The following is a 24,900-nucleotide window of genomic DNA, read 5'->3' as shown; positions in this document are numbered from 1 at the left end:
GTTGGGAGGAGTATCTTTGGGATTTCTTATCCTTCTCCATTTCCTCTTTTAATTTGTCTGCTGTTGTTACTGCTGTTCAGGAAGAAGACCTTCGAAATGGCAGCCCATCTGACAGAGTTGACGTGTAGTAGGAGACACTTGTGTACTTCTCTTGTGTCTCCAACAAGGTTCAAAGACAGCAGCAGTGGGACACTGGTACTGCTCAGGGAAAATGCAATTTATAGTATTTATTTTAGAATTTAGACGATTAATAGTGAGCTCGTCAAGTGAATTGGCAATGAGAAAAATGGGGAAGAGTGAGTGATAATGAGATGAAACATATATAATATAGGTATAATATATAATGTATCATAAAATATATGAGGAAACATTTTTGAGTAAGTATAGAGAAAGGACAATTCTAAGTTCTTTCTGGTGAAAACAAGTTTAAAAACACAACAGAGTAATTAAAATAAAGTAATAATAATGAAATGATAAAAATAAGCAATAAAATGCCTCCATTGGAATGAGAAGGTCCCTCCCTGCCCTTGGCTCATCTTTCCTGTCAGAACCCACAGGTTGGAAGATGGGGGAGGTGGGGAAGATGGCTTCTAGCCTGAGTAATTCAGACACATGAAGTTGATGTGTCCTTCCTGATGAGAAGGGCTTCTGGGACTAAGTCTGCTTCTGCCTCAACCACCCGATGGAGGTCCCTCATTGTTTCCGAGGCTTCGGGGACTGTCCTTTCCGTGCACAGAGCTTCCTCAGAGGCCGGAGTGGGCAGAGAAGGCCTGTCTGCCTGGGCTTACTGTTGTCAAACCCGTCAACTGCCTCACGACCCATAGCACGCTCCAGTGATCCTAGACCAGGGGTCAGGGAGGCGCATCTCCCTCTCGGGGAAGACCTCCTGCCTGAGTCAGGCTCCTGCGCCACATCCCGCTTGTGACTCCACTGGCTGCTCTGCTCCAGCCCTCTCTTCCTGCACGCTAGATCTAATACCTGGTTGCATTTCTATCCTCTTGGCTCTGGGCTGTCTGTCAGTGAGAGTACCTCTTGGTAGCTACAGCTGACTCTAGGAAGCTCAAGTAATATGGTGCAACTGGGCCCTGGTGGCATGCCTCCTGTTTTGGGAAGAAAAGTCCAATTAGACTGTATCTGTTTTCTTAAAGAAACAGGATCTTTCTGAAAACAAACCAACAACAACAAAACCCTAACTTATTTTCCTCAGCGCAGATGTGGCTTATGAGCTGTCATTTACCTGCTTATTTCCCCTTTATTATATGAATCATCTATTTTATATAAACACACATTTATTTTAATTTCTTCTATATTGTAAAATGACATGTAAACATAATTGAAAAATATTAATCAGGACCTTAATAACAATAGAAAGGAAGACTCCTAGCAATAGTGGAGAAGGTGCCTGAACTGTCCTTTCCCTGTAGTCAGATTGGTGACTACCCTAATTGTCATCATAGAACCTTCATCCAGTACCTGATGGAAGCAGATGCAGAGATCCTCAGCCAAGCACTGGGCTGAGCTCCAGGAGTCCAGCTGAAGAGAGGGAGGAGGGATTGTATGAGCAAGGGGCATCAAGATCATGACTGGAAAACCCACAGAGACAGCTGACTGAGCTTGTGGGAACTCAGAGACTGGATGAACAGCTAGGGAGCCGGCATGGGACCGACCTAGGCTCTCTGCATCTGGATGACAGTTGTGCAGCTTGGTCTTTTGTGGGGCCCCTAGCAGTGGGACCAGGACCTGACCCTGATGCATGAACTGTCTCTTTGGAACCTATTCCCTATGGAGGGATGCCTTGTCCAGCCTTGATGCAGCAGGGAGGAGCTTAGTCCTGCCTCAACTTGATATGCCATGCTTTGTGGATTCCCAAGGGAGACCTTACCCCATCTGAAGTGGAGAGGAAGGAGGAGTGATGGGGGTGTGTATAAGAAGGGAGGTGGGGGGAAGGAATGGGAGGAGAGGAGGGAAGGGAAACTGTGGTTGGTATATAAAATAAATAAAAAGAAACAAAAAAATAAAAAATTAAAAGGAAGACAAGAGTGCCATTAATAAATTATGTGCTTCAGTATGGACATATCCAGGTATGACTAAACACAACAAAGTGTTCAAATGTTTACATCTACTTACCATGTATATATTTAAATTTAAGAATAATAGGATAAGCAACTCTCTAATGAAACCAATACCCCCAAACATGGTGGTACTACCAAGTGATTTTTTTTTTAAATGGTTCAAAAGTGTACAAAGTGTAATTATCTCCTGCTGTACAACACAGCTACATTTCTGGAAAATGTAGTATCTGAGTACATAAAAACACCATGTTTCCATATAAAACATTCAGGTTTTAGGTATGAACAACACACACAATTTTTCTCTTCATAAACACACTTATGTGGGACACTCAATCGGGACACCAGCACTAGGTCAGACTTCGCTGGATGCCCTCTGTCTTTGCCATGTGTGCTTGGGGCCCTCTGCATTTTCTCAGGAAATCCAACCCTCCACACTATTCCAAAGCGCCCTCTAGAGGCTAGTACCATCAGGGAACAGAATATTTTTCTAAGTGTCAGGACCTTGCATCAATGCTATTATAAATGCCTGCCTGGGCTTGAAGAGTATGTCTATCCACTGACCCTGAACTCAAAGCTTCTTTTAGCTGAGAACCCCTACTACACTTGGGACCCACAAGTGTCCAGTATAGATTTCACTGAAAACCCTGTAAAAAGTTATCTTTGTAGGCAGAGAACTAGAGAACGCTGTCCTGATAATTTCATTCCTCTCTGTATTCACCTCCTCCTCCTGTGCTTCCAGGTCCCAGGATCACACTGTGAAGACGAGGCCACTTTCTTTTACCCACACTAACACAGAAGTGTGCTAAAGCAAATGTCTAAAGACACTTTCGTAGGCCACTGAAGTACTTTACTGCATGTTTATTTTGAATAGCACCTTCCTAATTAAATTTTGATTAGGAGCCTATTGAATAAAAGTAGTTTATCTTGCTTGACTAACCCAATGATTACAGTGTCTGCATTTAGGGCACAGGTCAGAAACAACTTAGTTTGAGAACTGAGAAAAGAATGACTTAAATATTTTGAATATTTCATTAAATAGGATTGGAAATTTATCTTTTTCACAAAAACCTGTTGTGACCACTAGATGCTTTGTTAAATTAGCACATCACTTGTAAAAGCAGGAAGGTTCCAGTTAAACTCTCCCTTTAAATAAAGATTCTCTTTACACAGGGTTTACAGCTAGGCTGAAAGTCATCATAGCTGCCCTTTGAACAGAAAAAATGTCTCAGTTAAAATTTTAAAAAATGAATGAATCATTGGATGAAATGATTCCCAGGCAAGCATGAGGACCTGAATTCAGATCCCCAGCACTCACATAAAAAGCTGGTGGCAGAGGTGGCCTGCCCAGTGATAGGGGGCATGGACAGGGCAACCCTGGGGCAGGGCACAATGGCTAGTGAGACTAGCTGACTTGGCAAGTTCTGGGTTCAGAGATTCTGCCACAGTCAACGGGGAGTGATTGAGGGGGACACCCATTGTAAACCTCTGGTCTCCACACACATGCACTCAAATGTACCTGTACCCACATGGGGGCCACACACACACAGAGGCACACACTATATACACACTTCACAAAACAAAACAAAACGAAACAAAAAAATGAAAAAAAAAAAACCCAGAAATAAACAAAACCCCAAACTTTGGATTAGTGATTGAATAGCAATTAAATTTGTGCATAATATAAAAGACTTTCTTAAAATCCCCCTGGAAAAGTAATTAGACTTAATAAGTAGAATGGCCATTTTAGCCTAGTTTTCCACTTTAAATTCTACTTATTACAATACTGTCTATAACAACCCTTTAAAGAAAATAATCTTTTTTTTTTCTTTTTTTTTTTTTTTTTTTGGTTTTTCGAGACAGGGTTTCTCTGTGTAGCTTTGCGCCTCTCCTGGAACTCACTTGGTAGCCCAGGCTGGCCTCGAACTCACAGAGATTCGCCTGGCTCTGCCTCCCGAGTGCTGGGACTAAAGGCGTGCACCACCACCGCCCGGCGAAAATAATCTTAATATGGTTTATTTATTCATAAATGTAATTGGTAAAAATTACCTCATCCATGGATAGGTTCTACCTTGTGGTAAAAAGCAAGCACATTTCAGGGTACAGTGCAATCATTCCATTTTCAATACTGGGATTTCTAATTTTACAAATAAACTTTGACGCTCTGCACTTGAGAGCTGTGTGCTGGGAAGGCCACTTGGTTCTGTCTTAAAGCAAGTGGGTACATGCTTCACCTTTAAAACTGTCTACTAAGTGACTTCAGAATCATAGTTCCTATCATCAAGCAGAAAATTCGGTGCTGACAAACAACCTTCCGACAAACAGAAAGATGATCTGAAAACCTCATCCATGACACAGACTCCCCAGCACAGAGCAGCTGTAAATACAAAGCCTCGTTCTCACCTGCTGCTCGGCCGCTTCTGTAAGGCTTTGTCCAGGATAAGGGAAGGGGCACTCCTCCTCCTTTCCGCTAGTGTTTTCATTTTCTGTTGAGAAAAAAAGTCAAAATAAGGACCAGATGGCTTGTGAAGGAAGTAAATGTTGGTTTCCAATCTAATTTAGCACGTTTTGTCTTGACTATCAACCTCCATTAAGGATCTAAAGCTGCCACTCACTTCTAAAATAGGACCACAAGTATCAACATGAAATACAGGCAGTTTTTATTGCCAGGGAATATGGAAAAACACCATCACATCTTTTGCATACATGCTAAATGGTAGGGAAGTGGTTCTAAACCTTCCTAATGCTGTAAACCTTTAATACAGTTCCTCATGTTGTGGTGACCCCCAACCATAATTTTTTTGTTTTGTTTTGTTTTTCGAGACAGGGTTTCTCTTCAATGTGAAGCTTTGCATCTTTCCTGGAACTCACTTTGTAGACCAGGCTGGCCTTGAACTCACAGAGATCCGCTTGGCTCTGCCTCCCGAGTGCTGGGATTAAAGGCGTGCGCCACCACTGCCCGGCCATAAAATTATTTTTGTTGCTACTTCATGACTATAATTTTGCTACTGTTATGAATTGCTATGTAAATATCTGATACGCAGGATATCTGGTAATTGACACATGGGAAAGGGCCATTTGACCCTCAAAGGGACATGACCCACAAGTTGCTAACAACTGTGCTACACAGACATGGACCATCTTATTTATATTCCAAGGTACCATTGGAGGATATAATTTTGACTCAATTGTACGGTGATGATGTGTTCTCAACCAAGCTTCAATGGAAGAAAAGATTTTGAGAGGCCAAATAAAGAGAATGAGAATCAGTTAAAGCCAAAACCATAGTGACTAGGACCTTTTTAAAAACAAAACAAAACAGGATTTATTGATTTTTATGTGAATGAGTATATGCTGGCATGTATCTATGTACACCACATACATGTAGTGCCCATGGAGGCCAGAAGAGGGCATCAGATCCCTTGGAACTGGAGTAACAGGTGATTGTGAGTCACCTTGTGGGTGCTGAGAATTGAATCCTGGTCCTCTGCAAGAGCAGCCAGTGCCTTTAACCACCAAGCCATCTCTCCAGCCTAGCAATCAGACTCTAAAATAGACGTGCAATCAAGTCGTGATTTTATTTTACATGTAAATATTTACACTTAACTTTTAAGAAAAATTCATCCTTTATTTAGGTAATTTTAAAGTAGAAAGATAGACTTGATACTTCAAGTTCTCTATTTTCAATAACTGAATATTTGTGGTGAATGAGGATATATTCAACATGAGATACCCAGATAGTTATGCTCTAATGAAAGATTATGAATGCGAACAGCCATCGATCGATACAGCCAGAGAGCCTGCTCCTAGAGATTGATCAGTAAGATTAACAGGAGTCACAAACAGCCATGACTAAACTTCAGACTATACGACAAAGGCCATTCTAGCTGCCATATCCTCTCTCCAGCCTGGCCAGAGGTCTCCCTCACTGCCTTAGAGCTTGGACTAGCCATGTTTGGAAATTGGACATGGCTCTAATAGTAACCATAGGAGACTAACTCAGTAATTCAAGCTGGCTCAGCAGCAGCGTCTCATTATGTGTCACAAAGGAACCAACCATTTCTTAGGTGGTAAATAAAGTGGAAGATGGCTAACACAGGGGCAGAAGAATCATCATCTAGTTGGATAATACACTTCGTTGGTATGATTCTTACTCCAAAATCATGTTCCTAGGGAATCCCTCCAATGACTGATGTCACTGGTGCTCTGGCTTCATGACTGGGGTTCACCTCACCTTTGCCTCCTGTGTAGATACTGCATCTCCAAATCTCCCAAACACATCTGACACTGTAGTTGAAGCAATTACATACAATGATAAAGACCAGGGCACAAACGGGTTAAGAAATAGAGAATACCAGACACCTAGGTCAAGCATTATTGACTACGCATCAGTTACAGGTCACACAGAGAAAGAAAGTTTGCATGAATGCCTCCCTTATAGAAGCCCATAGATTCTCAGGCACCTACCCTTCCCAACCACAGTGACTTCAACAGCTTAGCTCATATATTAGAGCATTCAAGGTCCATCTCACTGTTTTCATTAGTCATGCGCCTCAGCAACATGCCTCAGAAACCTGTTATTCCTGAGGCTGCTATGACTGTCTCCCTATGTGAACAGCCCCAGTACTGGAAGACTAGGTTGATTTGACTAATAAAGGTGCAGGTTAATAATAGACATCAAAGCTGTTTCAGATTTTTTTTTCAGGATTCCATTTCTTCTGGCTTTGTCTTTCTCCCTCTTCCCCATCTGGACTCCCTTTATTCATTTTTGTTATTGTGATATTTGAAATGTGGACAATCCTGCTGGCCCTAATGGAGGGAGCCCCTCACTACCTGTTTGACCTCGAGGGCTTGCTGACCTTCTCTGTGGAGTTGCCCTTGGGGCCTGCTGCAGCAGCTTCTTGGCTACTTACTGGTGTCTGACATCACCACCAGCACACTAAAGTCCTAGAGTAGTTCTTCATTTGTACATGACTTCTAATTCTGAACTCTGCATTCAGGTTGATCAAGAATTTGGAAAGATTTCAGAGGAGAGCCATAAAATGAATTAAAATGTGAAGAAAAGAGCCTACCACAAAAAACCCCCATAACAATGAGATTCTTCATTCGGAAATGAATGGTTTCCACATTAGTGCAGCATGTTACACACAGGGATGGGCATCCATGTGAAAGACAAAGCAGTGGGGGAGGGGAAAGATCCATGGAATGAGACTCAAGGGTGACCTTGGCTAACAGGTATTTTAAAATTCACAAAAGCTGTGAACTAATTCTTTCACAGAATTTCAAAGATTCTGAAATGGCGTCCTTAATAATCCAGTGATTAAGAAACCATCCGATTTAAAGACATCTTCCTAAGGGAGTTGTAAAACACACAAATGGGTAATTTAAAAAGTGGTGACAAGTGTTCTTTTGTGAAGGTATTTTTAAATAGTTTTTTTTCATGAAAACAACATGAAAGAATGTTTGTATACACAGTGATTAGACTGTGTTCTAGGTAATGCACAACTGTTAGATGTATGAAGGGTCAAATGCTGACTTTACTCACCTCATCCATCTAGATTCATACTGAAGGAGATGCAATAAAATTACAGACAGACTACTACTATTGATTGACGTCTTAAACTCAGACTTCACTCCTGATGGAGTCATATAATCCAAGACAATCCAATCCTTTCTATGGGCTTCTATCAACAAGAACATTTGGGCTGCACAGTTTCTTAGGTCATTTGATGTTATTATTTCTGATATTCTCCATGGATTTGCAAAAAAAAAAAAAAAACACACAAAGAAAAAAAAGAAAGGAAAGGAAAGGAAGAAAAAGAATCACATAAACTATTTAGGATTCACAGGATTTGATTTGTCCAGAAGTAATAAAAGTCTCAGGAGCAGTTGATATAACTGGAAATATAATACATTAGATGTTATTTCGGACAAAATCCATAGATCTCCTTTGCTTATGTATGAAAACCAAAGGTCCATGGGGTCTTTGAAACTACAAAATCACTGCTCTTTTCTCAGGCAACAAGGACTCAGACTTTCTACTTGTTTATAATAATATGAAATTCAACATATTGGAAGAGGATGAGACTTGATTCCTTCATAAATATATAGTCATGCAAGCTTGTCAGGTCAGGCCCCACTAGACTGACAACATTTATACTGTTCCAGGGGTAATTGTGACTTGGCTTTATGAGAAACCAACAGTAAACTACAAACAGTGTATATTTTGTTGGATTACAAATTACTATTCTGTTCATCATTATTTTGTATTTTTTTCTGAACTGAAGTGTTTGATGTTTAGAGCGAGGTGATGTCATAGTGGTGGATGCAATTTGGGAAAGAAATATTTTTAAAAAATATTTTTAAAAGGTAATCTTTTATCTTAAAAAATTAAAATAAAAAGAGAAAAAAGGTAATCTTTTAAAAGTGCACAAACTATATGTAAAATTAAAAATCAACTGTATATATCTTTTGGAAATGAGCTTAATATTTTACCATTTATCTAGTGTGAAGCAGCTCCAAAATTAACAAGAATTTCATGTGTGCTAAAAATCAAACAAACACGAAATAGTATCTCTGTCTACACTGTCCCCCAAAAGGATAAGATCTTACAGGAAAGTGTGAAAGAAAATAGTGACCACGTTTTAAAAGCTGTTCCTTTTTGCCAACAGCCACTTATTCGATAAGCCTAGCATGCACATTAGGGAGAAATGAAATCTTTGATTTTTATGCTGTCTCCTCTGCAGCTATATTTAGTTTGGCAGGTCAAAAAAACTATTCCGCCCAAGAGCAAACGGACAGAGGTCACAACTGCAGATGAGAATGAAAAGCATGTAATTCATGTTTTGGTTTGTATTTCAAAAATAACTCAAAGCTTCAGCGATGTTGCCAACTAATCTGTAAGACATTTCCCACCCTAAGCCATTTCTATCAGCTGAATTCATCATACATCCAACTCTCTGTGTTCCCATCCCACTTAATGTGCTATGCAAAAGTTATACAACTTTTGTTGTTGTTGTGACATTCTCTCTCTGCCCCTTTCTAGAGAACAGGGACTACCTTCCCTTCTGAACTTACCCTCTTTCTTCAGCAACTATTTCTTGCAATTTGACTTTGAATTCCCAAAGCTTAGTGTAATGTCTGGCATAGACTATATAGTCAATAAACAGGGGAAGGGAGTGATGTGAATTAAAGCCCAGTCCTCTACTGCATCAACACCACCATCCTCAAACACATACACAAGAAAACAAACACCTAGGCCTCGAGCGCATGCCTATGATCCCTGCACTTGAGAGGCTACAGTAGGAAGATGGCTGTGAATTAGAGGCTAGCCAAGGCTGTCCTGTCAAGGAAGGAAGAAAGGGACGGAGGAAGGGAGGGACGGAGGGAGGGAGGGAGGAAGGAACGAAGGAAGGAAGGAAGGAAGGAAGGAAGGAAGGAAGGAAGGAAGGAAGGAAGGAAGGAAGGAAGGAAGGATGGATCTTTAGTAGATTCTGTGAAACGTAGGCATCTGCAAAGGAACTGGACAGTATGTGGCATTGCTGTCCACTGGACACCATCCTTTAAACACCATGTTACCACCATTTCATGCTCTTTGGTAAATATCTGTCTGATGATTTAGCAAAGATTCATTACCCATCAACAAACTGTGCCAGGATAACTGGATAACTACACACAAAGGAAGGAAGTTAGGGTTGTATTTCATACCACATACAACAATTAACTCAGAAGTGATGAAATATGTGTTAATATAAAAATCCTACAAAATCCAAGCTATCTTGGTCACTTTTAATAAGGCAACCAATTGTTTCTTCATGTAATACCACAAACACAAGCAACAAAAAAACAGAACTTGTAAATCAGGCACTGTTAATACTGAACACTTGCACAGAATGGAAATCATTTGTAAATTATACTTACGTTAAGTGACTTGTATCTAGAATATATAAACAGCTATTACAACTCACTAACAGAGGCAAATTACCCACGTGGAAATCAGGTGAAAGATACGATTTCTGCAAAGACATATGAACACATTGCTCATCATCATTAGCCACCAGGGAAATAAAAGCCACAATGAGCTACTGATACATCCACATTAGGATGGCAACAATAAGAAAGAGAGTTTTCTGTTTACAGAGACACTGGACTCGTACACACTGTTGTCTCATTCCAACCTGGGGCAGCTATTCTCGAAAATAGTTCCAAGTCCCACAAATGGTCGGCTTTTCCACGTGTATGTCCTGCAATTCATGCCAAGGTATATACCCCCAAGAGAAATGAAAATGTATGTCTATGGCAGCATTTCAGAAACAACTCTGTGTCTACCGAACTTATGAATAAATAAGCACAACGTCACAAGTTTACACATGGAATATTACTTGGGAATAAAAGAAGTACTGATAGGTGCTATAACATGCCAAGCCTGAACCTTGAAAACATTATGCTAATTTAGGTGAAACAGTCACAAAAGACCATATATTTTGGATTCCATTTATGGAAGCTGTTCGGAACAAGACACTCCGCAGAAACAGAATGTAGATTAGTGTTCGTCCTGAGCTTGGAAAGATGAGCACTGGGAGATGACTGAGAGCTGTACTGGTCCTTCATGAGTTAATCAAAGTTCCCTAAGACCAATGCATAATTAAAGAAGCAATCTAGAACCAGTGACTTGTACACTTGAAACAGGAGTATTTTAATTGTGTGTTTAATCAAAAACAAAATAAAAAAAATTTAACTACCTGTCTACTAAACCATTAGGCTCTGTCCCAGCAAAGTGATTCATGACCAAAAGTTAGAATATTTCTACCACAACCACCAAAGTATACTACATCAAAAAGGAAAACTGTTTGCTCTTTGTGTGGAATGGCTCAGTGGCTGGCTAAAGAAACTCCAGAACTGGCCAGCCCACTTGCTAAGGATTTGCTGCTAACCACCCCTAAGGTGTTCAAATGGCAAGGCATCAAAAGTTGTTAGGTCAGTGGTTACCATGACTTACACATGAGACTCTTGGGGGATTAGCACGGTGTACCTATATAGGAAAGTGAACTTATAAACAGGAAGCTTCAAAAAGATAAGGAAAGAGCTGTAATTTTCAGCAACTCAGAAAATTTTCATACTTTATTGCCTAAAAAGATATTCAGTAAAGGAAAAAGCAAAATACATTTCCCTCTTAGTACAGCCTTTTTCAACCTGTGGGTCACGACCCCTTTAGCAGACCTCTATCTCCAAAAATATTTACATTATGGTTCATAATACTAGCAAGATTACAGTTATGGGGTAACAACAAAAATAATCTTATGGTTGAGGGGTCACCACAACACGAGGAACTGCATGAAAGGGTCGCAGCATTAGGAAGGTTGAGAATCACTGCTCTAGTGTTTTCTAGCAAAGAATACTGCTGGGTCATTAAAAATATCTCTTTAAAAATATTTAATTTTAATATTAAAATAATTATCAAATTTGCCTCCATTCCCCTCCCTATAACTCTTCCCCTATCCCAACCACTATTCCCTACCTTCATGTGCTCTTAAAAAAAAAAAAACCCACCACAACAACACCCACTGAGTCCACCTAGTGCTGCATTGGGTGAATGCAGGGGCACCTGCTGGAGTGTGAGCAGGAACTCGAAGGCTGCATCCTGAAGGAAACCAATGCAACCTTTCCCAGCAGCCACCACTTGCCAATAGCTCCTCAGCGAGGAGTGGGACGACAGACCCCACCCATGCCTGTATTTTGTCTGGCAGTCACAGATGCTGAGTTCATGTGCATACCAGCCTTGTCATGCACAGAAAACACTGTTTTAATGCAGCCATCCACCACCTCTGGCACTTACAATCTTTCTTCTCCCTCTTCCAAGATTACCCCCTGCTGTGGATATCTGTATGCTGTGAATGTGTTGCTCTGATTGGTTAAAAAATAAAGTGCTGATTGGCCAGTAGCCAGGCAGGAAGTATAGGCGGGACAAAGAGAGAGGAGAATTCTGGGAAGTGGAAGGCTGAGTCAGGAGACGCTGCCAGCCACCGCCATGAGAAGTAAGATGTAAAGTACCGGTAAGCCACAAGCCACGTGGCAACTTATAGATTAATAAAAATGGGTTAATTTAAGATATAAGAACTAGATAGCAAGAAGCCTGAGCCATTAGGCCAAACAGTTTAAATAATATAAGTGTCTGTGTGTTTATTTGGGTCTGAGTGGCTGCGGGCCCAGGTGGGACTGGAGATAACTCCAGCTACAACCCCCCAAGGAATTGAGGGAAGAGGTATTACACAGATGCCCCATTCTGTGCTGGCTACTCCATAGTCTTTCATTCTCTGCATGTTGGCCATCTGGAGGTGTCTGCATTGTCATTACTGCAAAAAGAAAGTTCTCTGATGAGGGCTGAGACATGCACTAACTTATGGGTATAATGATAAGTATTTAGAAGACAATTTGATACTATGTCCATCTATCAGCATAATTGTACTAGAGTAGAGTTTTTAACTACAGACTATGGCTTACCCACTTACAAATTCTTAGAATAGTTAAAGGAACCAGGCACGAGTTTCATTTTGTGGCCTTAAATTCAATCAGAAAATGGTTGGTTACTCCCATAACATTTAATTTCCCTAGTAGACATGTGTTGTTAGGCCAGTCATCATTATAGCTCTCAAGGTTCACAGTTGGGTACAACTGATAACTACTTTTCTCCTCTGGTAATATACATAGCATCTGCCAGCAATGTGAAAGCTAGCCAGCAGGGATGAAACTTCGAAGTTGGTAACAGCTTTACTCCTCCATGTTCGCTGACTCAAGTATGTAGTGTCTTTGGCAATAAAATTTTACCACCAAGTTCCAGAGGGCAACCAAAAGCCATGACAATATCATGTTATGTTTTTTTGGGTGGTGGTGGTGCATGTGTCTATAGGGCCTTACTGATCAACAACTCAAAAGGGAACCACATATCTGGCATTGGGCTTTCTATTTGACAGCCTATACTGTTGGGAGAGGTATTGTTGTCCCTTCCCCATTATAGGGTAACTCCACTTAAACTCCTGTAAACTATGTTTATGTTTATATTGGCAGATGCTTCAAAGCAGTAAGTTTCCCAAGGGATTTTTCCAGGGTCTTTAGAAAGAACCCCCTTCTATGTAAAAGCCTACAGACAGGTCCGAATTAGAATTTTAATTTCATGTCAACCAAGTGCGACAACACTTGTCTTGTTCCCCTCCACATGTGAATCCAATTCTGGCCATTCTTAACTTTCCCAGTGAGTAAACAGAAATAAATATTATCAAAAGTAAGGAATCATATGAAAGATTTAAGTCAGATGTGAACTGATATTTTTCATGGTTTATTTAGAGATAAAAATTAAAGCATTTCAATCAAACTTTCACAGAAATGGAGTGAACATCAACTTTGAGCATTTAAAGTAAACAAGGGTAACATTAAAATGAGAGATCTGAGGGAATATTGTAAAGAACTACAGATTTCTCACAGCTAGAAAACTACTGTATCAAATTTACAAACTAGCTTACTCAAACCTGACTCGTAATCCTTTTGAGACTAGTTTGTACAATCCCGTGAGCAGTTCGTTTTCTCTCTCTCTCTCTCTCTCTCTCTCTCTCTCTCTCTCTCTCTCTCTCTCTCGTTCCCTGCATGCCTGCAGTATTTATTTGTGGAGACGTACTCAAGCCACTGCACAATTATAGTTGGAAAACATTGCCTCTGCAGTGGGAAAAGAATTATTTTTAACCTTGCACCTTGCTTCTGGATCCGACTATCACAACAAGCTTTTGACCACTGTGGTAAGCTGATGGTTCCAGCTACTGTCAGTTCAGTTTGTGCTAAGTATAATATTCTATCTATTCACAAACTGTCCTGTCCAGAATCAGTCTGAACACTTAGCTCAAATAAACATCCCAGTAAAGACTACTGGGAGCAGATTAACATTCCTCCTGACATTATGATAGAAACAATTTTACTTTCGGCTCCTTGTTCTTTCCACAAGACAATCACTACTTTCAAGTACAACAACAAACACAAGAGTCTATAGAATGTAGAAGAGTAAGCACTGGGCTAGCAGATATTGGGCCTTAAATCTGGCCCTAATTCCACGACATAGTTTTTTAAATTCTCTCTAAAACTGACCTAATCCCTGCCTTATCTCTCTGTGTATATATATAAGAAATTCCTGAATTGAAAGGTACCATGATATTGGGGCATGCATACAAGACTTCCAGTAGTGTTTATGAGCAAGTGAGAACAACACAATGTCCCATACACATTCGTTGTTTCTCTACCTCCATCCCTATCCACAAGGGATTCTGTGCTATCATCACTATGGACTTTTGAACTGGTTGGACCATCGTCTCTGTCAGAGCCACTGGCTCCCACATTTGGCCACGATTCTCATTCAGCAGCACTCACGTACACAGGTCAACCATCAGTGCTCTTCGCCTTATACAACAGGGTTCTGCTACGGTTTTTCACATCATGGCTACCACAAAATAGTTATATATACAGCCATGACACTCTATGATAAGCACATGGACAGTCTGACCTTCCCAATACCCACCTGTCTGAGGGCCAAGGGCCTAAAGGTATGAGACACACTGCAATGATTGGAGAGCTGTGCCTTATAATATAGACTTTCATTTTCCATATGCAGAGGAAGAAGATATTATGATCAAATCCAAAAGACGTAATGACAAAAAAAAAATCCAGAGTGCATTAGTGAGATTACAAACAGATCAGGGTCTGTCTGGATATGGTGATATCTGGTAGTGGTTACTATTCAAGGTCAGGTGTAAGATGGTGACTGGAGAGGCAGGAGAGCGAACATTAGGCATTCCTTGCTGCAAAGGAGGTCCCAGGTAAATCAGGAAAACACGGGCTGTGGAGAAGTCGAGTTTTCCAGATCTTGAAATGCGAGCTCCTGTGGTGACACATACCTTCCATTCTCAGAGTCCTCTTGAGTGACCAGACATCTAAAAACAGCTTTTACATTCAGTTATGCCGCATGACAGGTGTCTGTCAAAATTAGGTCAGGGCTGCTCAGCACACTGCTGACACACAGTGCTGGTGAGGCTGCTTCTGCTGCTGGCTGGATGTTTCTAATCTAAACTTGTCCTGAAGAAAACACGGCTGAGATGAAACTTAAAAATAAACCGGGCTGTGCTGCCTACAAGCATCATCGGGGGTGAATGGCAGAAGTCAGGGAGTGACCTCTTCGGCTTTTCTTGTCTCCCAAACTGTGGCAAAGTCTCCCACACAAGAACAAAGACTGAGATTACCCAATCCTAGTTTCAGACAACCGTTAAGAGTTGTGACTAGCATAGACAACCTGCTCTCTGTAAGTGTTGTAAACATACCGGGACTCAGAGAATTCCATCATCTTGAATATGATAGAACCCACAGAGGCAGCAGGAGAGCCAATCTTTCCTTCAGTACAAGTTTATTTTAGATGTATTCTATCAAGTCTCTGGAGACATGAGGGGTGTATTTCAAGACACGTCAACTGAGTAACAAAATTATATATGTATGTGTGTGTGTGTGTGTGTGTGTGTGTGTGTTTGTATATATATGTATGTGTGTGTCTTCAAACACTAGCTATATGACATAAGAGTATGTTTATATATATGTCTATACACTGACTTTATACAGCTATTTTTGGTAGTACTGTTAGTGACCACAAAGGTTGAAAAAAATATATGTTGTATAATTACGTGTCCCCAGTAAGTTGTGTGTGGTGTAGACATGTGATGCATTTACAATACAAAAAAAAAAAAAAAATCTCACGCATCCTGACAAGGTCACAAGCCATGAAAGAATTGAGACATCTCAGTGGTTAATAGGAAACAATTCATTTTCAGCTTTCTTGCTCCTCTTCAGTCGCCAAATGTGTTGCTGTTGGTCTTAACCTTAACCCGCTGAAGGCCCTGGAAGTACGCATTGCCTCACTGCAATCTGCATTTCAACACCAGCAACAGCAATTCTACAGACCCTTTTGGTAGCTACGGTTTGTGAATTTTTGGCCTATGAGTTATAACTACCTATTTTAATCTATAAGACTCAATCTTCAACTTGAACTAACTGGGGCTGGGGAGATGGCTTAGTGGGTAAGTATTTGTGCTGCAGGAATGAGGACCTGTGTTCCAATCCCCAACAGCCAGCCACAGAGATGAGCACAGCTGTGTGTCTAGTCTCAGCATTGGGACAAGCAGATCGTGTAAGCTCCCTTGCTTGGCCAGTCTGTTTGCCCAGTAGGAAGGCAAGCTTTGGGGTCAGCGAGAGACTGGCTCAAGGTAGCAAGACAGAAAGCCATAAAGGAAGATCCCTAATATCTTGTTCTAGCCTCTGCATATGAACGTGTGCGAACACACACACACACACACACACACACACACACACACGAGAGAGAGAGAGAGAGAGAGAGAGAGAGAGAGAGAGAGAGAGAGAGAGAGAGAAACAGACTTTTACATAAATGTATACAGATTAAAAGATGGTGCCTCACTTATTTTAACATGAAATTTTAAAGCCACAAAAAGTTAACTTTTTTTTTTCTTTTGCTATGTTAGAATGCAGTATTATGCTCACATTTGAAGGATCATCCCTGGATGCATTTTTTTTTTATTCAATCTCAAGACTTCTAAGTTTACTGATGTAACTTTCAGTGACATTTTTCACACATTCTTTTCCACAGCAGAGTTATCAGAGACATAGGAGTTGGTGCATCCACACAGAACTTTGAAACACAGTCCTGAGTCCACGTGCAGATTATGCCATGCTTTCCCACAGCAGCAAGGCTGAGATATCAGCATGGACATCAGGCCTGGCTGAAGAGCTCCTGAAGTAGTATATCTGCTTCCCTTCTATGAAATATCAGAAAGGGGCAGACAGCAAGGCACAAACCCCAGGGAGGTACCCAAACACTAAGACTTGTGAATGTTGCATCAGTGGTCACCGCTAGTCAAGGTTTACCTAACATTACCCAGAGGCTGCAGTGACTCTAACAAAAGAATCCTTCCTCCTTGGTTGCAGGCAATTCAGTTTATGAGTAACACCAAGGAAGGGCTCAGTAGGACACAGTTTTAAACACAGGCTTGTCATACTCAGTACTGAAGAGTAAGACTGAAGCTTACTATTAAGGCATTTCATTCAAGGCCCAGTACCACACATATACTTGGCTAAAATAGTCAGCTCTTGGCGGGGGGTGGGGGTGGGGGGTCTTGGGGGTTGGGGGATGTTCTACCACCAAATGCTATAAACAGATTTGGACCCAGAAAACGCACAAAGAGGGGAACAATAGAGTTTGTAACAGCAGCTGCTACTTTTTGAGATGCTAGAACTATTTTAAAATTATTTTCCTTTGACTGGTTTTCTATGCCTATACATCTCTTTCCTACTCCAATACCCCTTGCCCCGTTAAATAGTTTTTAATTAATAAGTGAAGCCAAAGGGTCAGTGTGCTTGAGTATGACGCAAGTCATTCCTAACACCAAAGTGACTTTAATATGGGCTTGCAGTGAGTGCATCAGGACTGTGCAGGGCAAATATGGACACCCCCCAAGAACATACTATCCCAGGAGAATTTAAATTGACATCTGTATACTGCAGCCACACTTGAGAGCCCTATTCTAGGAACCGCTACATGAATTCATTCTATGTTCTTCTGAAGACCCCCAATGACAGAAACTCTGTCTTCTAAGGTAGGTTGGATTTTCTATAAAAATCATCAAATCTTGTGAGTAGCAAATGAAGGCAAGCAATCCAGCTAGGTAATTCTTTAGGTTAAAATAATAAATGAGGCCATAAAATAAAAAGATCAACTTCTTACAGATCTCCCACAGGCTAGTTGCTCAAACAGACCTACCCCAGGACCTCTGGACTTAATGTGCCCCCACTTTCTGAAATCCTTTTTTATGTAAGAGTCCTTTCCTTTTACAGAATCAAAGGGCACTTTAAACAGGCCTTCCCTTTAACAGCCCAGTGCAGAGTGTCCATCTGAGGACCTGCATCTGTTCAAATTAGAATCCTAGTGGGGTTTATTTGTTTGTTTTGTTTGTTGTTTGTTTGTTCTTTTTTTTTTTTTTTTTTGAAACAAGATTTCTCCACATAGCCTTAGCTGTCCTGGAACTCGCTCTGCTGACCAGGCTGGACTTGAACTCACAGAGATCACCTGCCTCTGCCTCTCCAGTGCTGGGATTAAATGAGTGTGCCACTACCACCTGGCTACTAGGATAGGGTTTTAATAATCCATTTAATTATTTTGTTACTGTTTTTAAGCTCTCCCTTTGAACCCGCTGTCCAATACTGTAACCACTGAATATATGCCACTATGTAAATTTCAATTAAATTCAAATTAATTTCAATTAAGCCAAATTAATGAAAAAAAAAAGGAGCAAGTTAGATTTCACCAAATGAAAAACTTTTGTTCTTGGAAAAACAAGGCTTCAGAAATAAAAATACAGGTCACAGACAGTGAGAAAATATTTTGAAAATCACATACCCAATAAAAGATTTGAATTCTGAATGTACAAAGTACTCTCAAACCTCAGTAATAAAAATAAGCTAGCAACATAATGGAAGCTGCAAGATATTTAAATAGATAATTCACCAAAGATGATGTGTGGATGACAAGCATTTGAGAAGATGCTCACAATCATTGAGGAAGTACAGCTCCAGATCCCACAGCACTTCACATCCCCTTGGATGGCGATAACACAGAGAGATGGCAACAAGTGTTGGTGAGCATGTGTGGAAATTGCATTACCATACATGGCTATTGGAAATTTAAAGTCACTTCAAAATAAAGCAACCAGTTTCTTGAAGTGTCAGGTATATGGCTAAATATGACCTAGTCATGCCAAGCCTGACTATTTACCTCAAAGCAAGCCTAGGTCCATGCAGAGTTGCATGTCAAGTCTCTCAGCAGCTTCACTTCTAACAGCCAAGAAATGGATGCAATCCAAATACCAGATGAATGGATAAATGCACAACAGGTCAAGCATCCAGAGTTCCCAACCTGGCATCCCAAACTGCCTCAAATCTGAAACTTTCTGATTGCTGATATAAGATATAAGAAGAACATTCTATGCACTTCTCCTGTGATGGCTTAAAGTCAAAATACACTAAAAACAACAAACAAAATTACTTTTACATTATGCATGCAAGGTGTTTATGAGACATGAATGAATTTCATATGGAGGCTGCCATATGACTGCCACCCACAAGGTATCTCATTATGTATAAATAATTCAAAATAAAAAACATATGAAATCTGAAACCCCCAAGTTAAGATATTTGATCTTTACCACTCTGCAATGAAAACAATTAATGGATACATATCAAAAGGATAGATATAAAAATTATAGTGAAAGAAAGACAAAAACAAACAAAAATCATATTTCACTTACATAAGCTGAAAATGTACACTTTACAGTGGCATAAAGCAGTTGGATGATTTCTTGGGAATATGTACATTTTTAAGTGCATACATGCATTGCACCTTAGACTGATAAATTCTAAACATGTTAGGTTATTTTTTATCAGTTAAACTCAAGGGAGTTGTTAAAATCTTCAGTTGTACCATCCACACTTCAGGAGCTGAACAGACACATGTGGTTCCTGGCTACTCAACTAGACCCTGAAGACAGAGCTTCATCACCTGCCCAGGTCCCACTGTTCCAAAAGCACTGTTCCAAACCAGGGAATGGGAAACTACAGAGTATGCTTATTTTATTATTATTATTATTATTATTATTATTATTATTATTATTATTATGTGTGTCTGTGTCTGTGTGTGTGGAGGTCAGAGGACAATTCTGTAGAATCAGTTCTCCCCTTCCACCTTAATGTGGGCTCTGGGGGGTCAAACTCAAGTTTCCAGGCTTGCTCAGCAAGTGCTTCTACCTGATGAACTGTCTCCCCGGCCTCTACCACATGTTTGTATAAATGAAGCTTTCCTGGAGCACAGTCAAGCCCACTCACTCATGTTCTGTCTGTGCTTGCTATGGAGCTGCAATGGAAGAATTGAGCGGAGACCATGAGGTCTGCAAACCTGAAGTATTTACTACCTGTTTCTTTAAGGCTGATGGTCCTCTAAATGATAGATTCTAAGGACAGGGGCCACACTGCTCCTGTTCTTTGCTTTACATAACCCAAGGGATGCTTAGGAAACACCTAATATACATCAGGCCCTACTCCAGCTCTGAGGATACAGTTGGGGTGGGTGGGGGAATGCAGGTAATGGGAAAAGAACAGATGAGAAAATGCCAGGGGCAATGCTAAGACAACCAATGAAGCAGAAGGCACAGGGCACAGCTAGAAGTGGTTTCCATTTACGAAGTAAGGAGAAAGAGAGAGACCTCTTGGAAGACCCAAGAACTGCAAGACATGAAAAAAAAAAAAAACCCAACTCGTGGGGCAGACATAAAGGGGGTAACACCAACAACCTAAAAATAGGAATGGATTTGACTCAGTGTATGAAACAAAGGCCCATGTGGCTGAAGGCCATACAAAAGGGGGAAGGGGGAAGGAGTGGGGGTAGGCAGGACCCAGGAAAAGAACCTGCATTTTACTATGCATACAAAATGAATCTCTTTCAGAATTGTAAGCAAATGAGCATCACGATCAATTGAAATTAAAAAAAAAAAACACATTCTGGCACTGCTAAATGCAGAATGGGCCACAGAGAGACAAGAAAGGAGAGTTTCTGCAAAGGCACAGGTTAGAGGTGGCTATGGGGCAGCTTGGGCTGCAGGGGCAGCCTGGGGATGGAGTGGAGATATTCTAGACACTTCAGAAGGATAGTAGCTGTTCTGATGGATTGGCTGTTGCAGAGTGAGCAAAGGTGTTGAAAACCCATTCTAGATCACAGACTTGAGCAACCCAGGGCACAAACGTTGTGAATTGAAAGCCTGGGGAAAGGTACACTAAGTGTTAACATCATGGTGCCTGTGTGCCATCATTCATTCATTTAATTTGCTCAACAGTCTTGGGAAAGTAGAGATTGATGTGGTAATGTACTAGCCCTTTATGTTTTATAACGAAGGACACCAATCGTAGAGATAGCGGCTGTGCTAAGAGAAAAGAACACGGGGGAAAAAGGGCACAGCCACCCTTCAGTTATGGGACAATCCAGGCTTGAAAATGATAAAGCTACTCTTTAATGCCCCACCCCCCAATCCTATGCTAGCACGCTTAATCAGCCTTGGGGGAGGGGCCATACTCTTCACGAAAACAAATGCTTGATTCTTTCCAATTCCTTAGGATTACAAAAAAACAGAAAATGCTTTAAATCTATGCCAATTGCTTAATGTTCATTTGCCATTCTAAATTAGGACATCCTGACATTTTCACGTTTTATTTGGAAAAACTGGATTACACACACACACACACACACACACACACACACACACACACACCCTCCATCTCTGAAGGGAAGAGGGAAAAACCACAGCAAGGACAAACATCAGTCTCCATATATCAAAGGCTGAGCCGTCACTACTGCCCATACATCAAGTTCACAGACACCCATAGATGGCTCTGCGACAGGGCCAAGGACCTTGGGAGCTCATAGACATTTCTATACAGATGTCACCTCTCTTCATTGACCTCCAGCCAACCCACCATCCTAGTGGGAAGATTAATGGAAGGCCATAAAACCCGGACACTCAGAGAGCCGGTGTATCCCCTTGAGTCTCTAATTATAGTAATGCAACGTCTTCACATATTTGTTCGGGAAGAGCTAGAATGATCTCTCAGACCAACTTGTTTCCAGAGACGCTGGGAAAGGCAGCACCACCGTAAGGAACAAATATGGCCAAATATCGGAAGGTTTTGTGCTAGAGGATGGGGAAAGCAGACATGGCTACAGGAATACCCAAATCAATTCCCAGGAGCCCAGAAGCTCGAGGCCCACGTGCACTTGCTCAGGAACCTATTGCAGACACCTGACCTCCATCGAAATCCTCCCTCTACACTGTGGACCAGTCAATCGCAAGCAAATGCTACAAGTAGTTGCCTGCACCGGTCCTCCGGGGTGACAGGGAACAGGGGCGCCGCCCCCATAGGCTCCTGCAAGGTCCCCTCTCAGGAGGTGGCTCCGGGCCAAGTCCCCCATGCCCCGCTGGGACCTCCCGAAGCTGCCCACCCGCCGCTATCCAGCCTAGAGCTAGGCCAGCCGAACGAACCTCCGGTCCTGCAGTGTGGCCCACGACACCCCATCTCTGACACCCCCTGGAGGCCTGGGCTGGGCGCATAGTCCCCCGTCCCGGGCCTCATACCTTCCTCCAGGCTGCCGGGTCAAGGCCACCACCTCGGGGGCCCGGCGGGGAGGCACCTCCCGGGTTAGAGGTGGAGAGGGACCTGTGGGAGGCAAGGGGCTTCTCCGAGACCGGTTTCCACCAGAGAGGCAGCGGGGGATTCCGGGAGGTGACACCCCGCCCCCCCACCCCGCCCCGCGGGGACCGTTAACCCCCTCTCAGCGCCAGGCACGCGTGGAAGGCGCGCGCCCGTGGTGGGGGGCACCCCGCTCAGGGTCCTCACCTTCTTGGTGCCGGGGCCTCCCGCGATGCGAGACATCCCTGTCAGCGAGGAGGAGCGCCCCGGCTGCCCCCCTAGAGCATCCTGCTGTGGAGACATCGCTTCCATGAAGATGATCTGCAAGCCAATCCCAAGCCCGGGACAGGGTGGCTGCGCGGCGCGGTGGGCTCAGGCTGGACGCCGCCGAGCTGCGGGTGCGGGCGGCTCGCCTCCCGTCGGGGCCATGGACCGCGGCCCGAGCCGCGCTCGCCGCGCTCGCTGCACTCTGCCCGGGCTGCAGGCGCTCCAGGCGGCCGCCCGTCAACGCCAGCCCCGCCCCGCCCCTCCGCGCCCGGCCCGCCCCCGCCGCCCTCCCAGCGCCCGCCTGTGCGCGCGGCCGCGAGCTTTCCGCACTCGGCGCTGCGGGAGCCACCAACCTCGCTGGGCGCCTCCGATGCAGCCGGGTCCCAAGCTTTGGCGGTCGAGCGCCACGCACCGCGGCCTTTGGTTGCAGCTCCGCGCGCCTGTCCGCTCGCTCGCTGGCTCCCGCCCGCGTCCCTTCCCGCGCAGCTGCAGCGCGGGAGCCGCAGCGACCGTGGCTGGCTCGGAGGAGTTGCAGGGACCGCCTGCCTAGCCTCGCTTTCGCGGCGGACTGCGGAGGGGACCCCCACCCCGCCTCCCCTCCCGAGGCCTGGGGACCGAGTTGGATAAAATTGGAAGCCCCCCGGTGGCATCGCCCGACCTAGCGTGCAATCTCGAACGCTTGCTAGCTAAGCCTGGCTGGGTTAACTCCCCGGCCGTGGCTTTTACAGCTGCAGGGCAGCCAACAGTCCCCTTGTAGGGCTGCACCACCAGCTTCCGCAGGCTGCCGGCATTCTGAAGGAGAAAGCCCAATTAAAAGGAAGACGCAGGCAGATAGGAGGTTGAAAATTGGCATAGCTCTTGAGAAGGCGACAATATGTGGAAGCGTTTATCAGATATCTGCGCCCAGAGCCCAACTTCCTGTCAGCCCAAATAGTGACTTTTTTTTTTTTTTTTTTTTTTTTGACTAAATAATCAGAGGACATTTGGAACAGACCAGGGTTAAGTAGTACTGGTACTTTGCAGGGCTGGCTGCTGGTGGAAATGATTCGGTAGGTGGCATTCTTTCCTTGGAATCATAACTAGTGAAAAAAAAAATCACTAAGGACACCACTCCCTGATGTTAGGCTGTTGCGGGTTTGGCTTATTTTTGTGACAAGGGGGAAAAAAAAGAGGTTCCTGTCAGTTTGGGCTGTTATTAGAGAAGGTTGTAAGGAATAGAACTCTGGCAGGCAGTGTTTCAAGCTAGGGGATGCTGTCCAACACACCCACACAGCCACATTCACACCACCACCACCACCACCACGACCACCAAACTCTAAAATTGTCGCGGAAATATAACCTAATTTTAGGCACTGTCCATACCACATGCTTAAAAGGAGTCTTAATAAATCTCATATAAGTTATACAGTTACACGTCTGTGAATAAGGGGGTGCTACACCCGTGGCCCTCGTGCAGAGAAGGGACCTCCCAGCCACCAGTTTATGTGTTGCATTTAAAGAGGGCTTTTCAGTTCTGTTCATTCACTTGAAACCGTCCTCGAGGCTCCTTAGTCTCTTAATTTTTTGGTGAATGGACACTCCCAGTTTTTCTTAATCTGCCTCATTTTTTGTTTCAATTATTTTATCTCCAAATAGTTCACTTAGCTCAGAGAATGCGAGGCATCTAGACTTTTTAATTCTTTGTTGACTCCCAGTACTTACAGCAGTGTCTAACACAATAAATGTTTGTTAGTTAAGTGAATTGAGAAAACACACAAACAGTATGAGAAAGATCCATAGGGGTCAAGCCAGTGTTGGCTGCCACTCAAAGAGTACCCCTGTAGTATAAAATATCTCTGTGATAAAATACTCAGTGCCCCAAATCAAGGTGCTCCTTTTACTGCATATGTGGAGCATTTTCACTGCTTAATTTGTGTTTTTATTCCCAAGATTAAATAGCTTGGGTTGGCACAGAAAATATTGCCCCCACCCCCATCTTAAGTTTTGAGGCAAGGCTACTCAAGAAATTTGGTTGGGATAGGTATCTGATCACGTCTCTTCTCTGCTAAAGCTTTGATTCCTCCTATGGAATAAACCTAAAGTGCCACAGTACAGTATAAAAGGGTGACACTCCACCCCTACTTCAATTTCTTGCTGTCTCTTGTGTCTCTTTAACCCTCACCCCATTCTCTGTCACCTTGATTTCTTCATACTTCCAGAAACCCACTCTGACTTGTCACACTGTCATGACTTTGAACCTGTT

The 24,900-nt window shown here is 42.7% G+C and overlaps 1 protein-coding gene across 1 annotated transcript in view; it reads right to left on the bottom strand.

Annotated features, from left to right (window-relative positions):
* Positions 1 to 22,796, bottom strand: part of Arhgap20 (Rho GTPase activating protein 20) — an 85,798-nt gene extending 63,002 nt beyond the window's left edge. Inside the window, exons 1-2 of the mRNA XM_059267880.1 lie at positions 22,599 to 22,796; positions 4,473 to 4,555 (exon numbers count right to left, since the gene is read on the bottom strand). Of these exons, the coding sequence (XP_059123863.1) occupies positions 4,473 to 4,555; positions 22,599 to 22,703 (188 nt within the window). The 5' untranslated portion in view covers positions 22,704 to 22,796. The remainder of the gene's footprint in view (positions 1 to 4,472; positions 4,556 to 22,598) is intronic.
* Positions 22,797 to 24,900: the final 2,104 nt, after the last annotated feature.

This window comes from Peromyscus eremicus, chromosome 7, assembly GCF_949786415.1.
Source record: "Peromyscus eremicus chromosome 7, PerEre_H2_v1, whole genome shotgun sequence".
Lineage (NCBI taxonomy): Eukaryota > Metazoa > Chordata > Mammalia > Rodentia > Cricetidae > Peromyscus > Peromyscus eremicus.
This window is presented reverse-complemented; position numbering and strand designations above follow the sequence as displayed.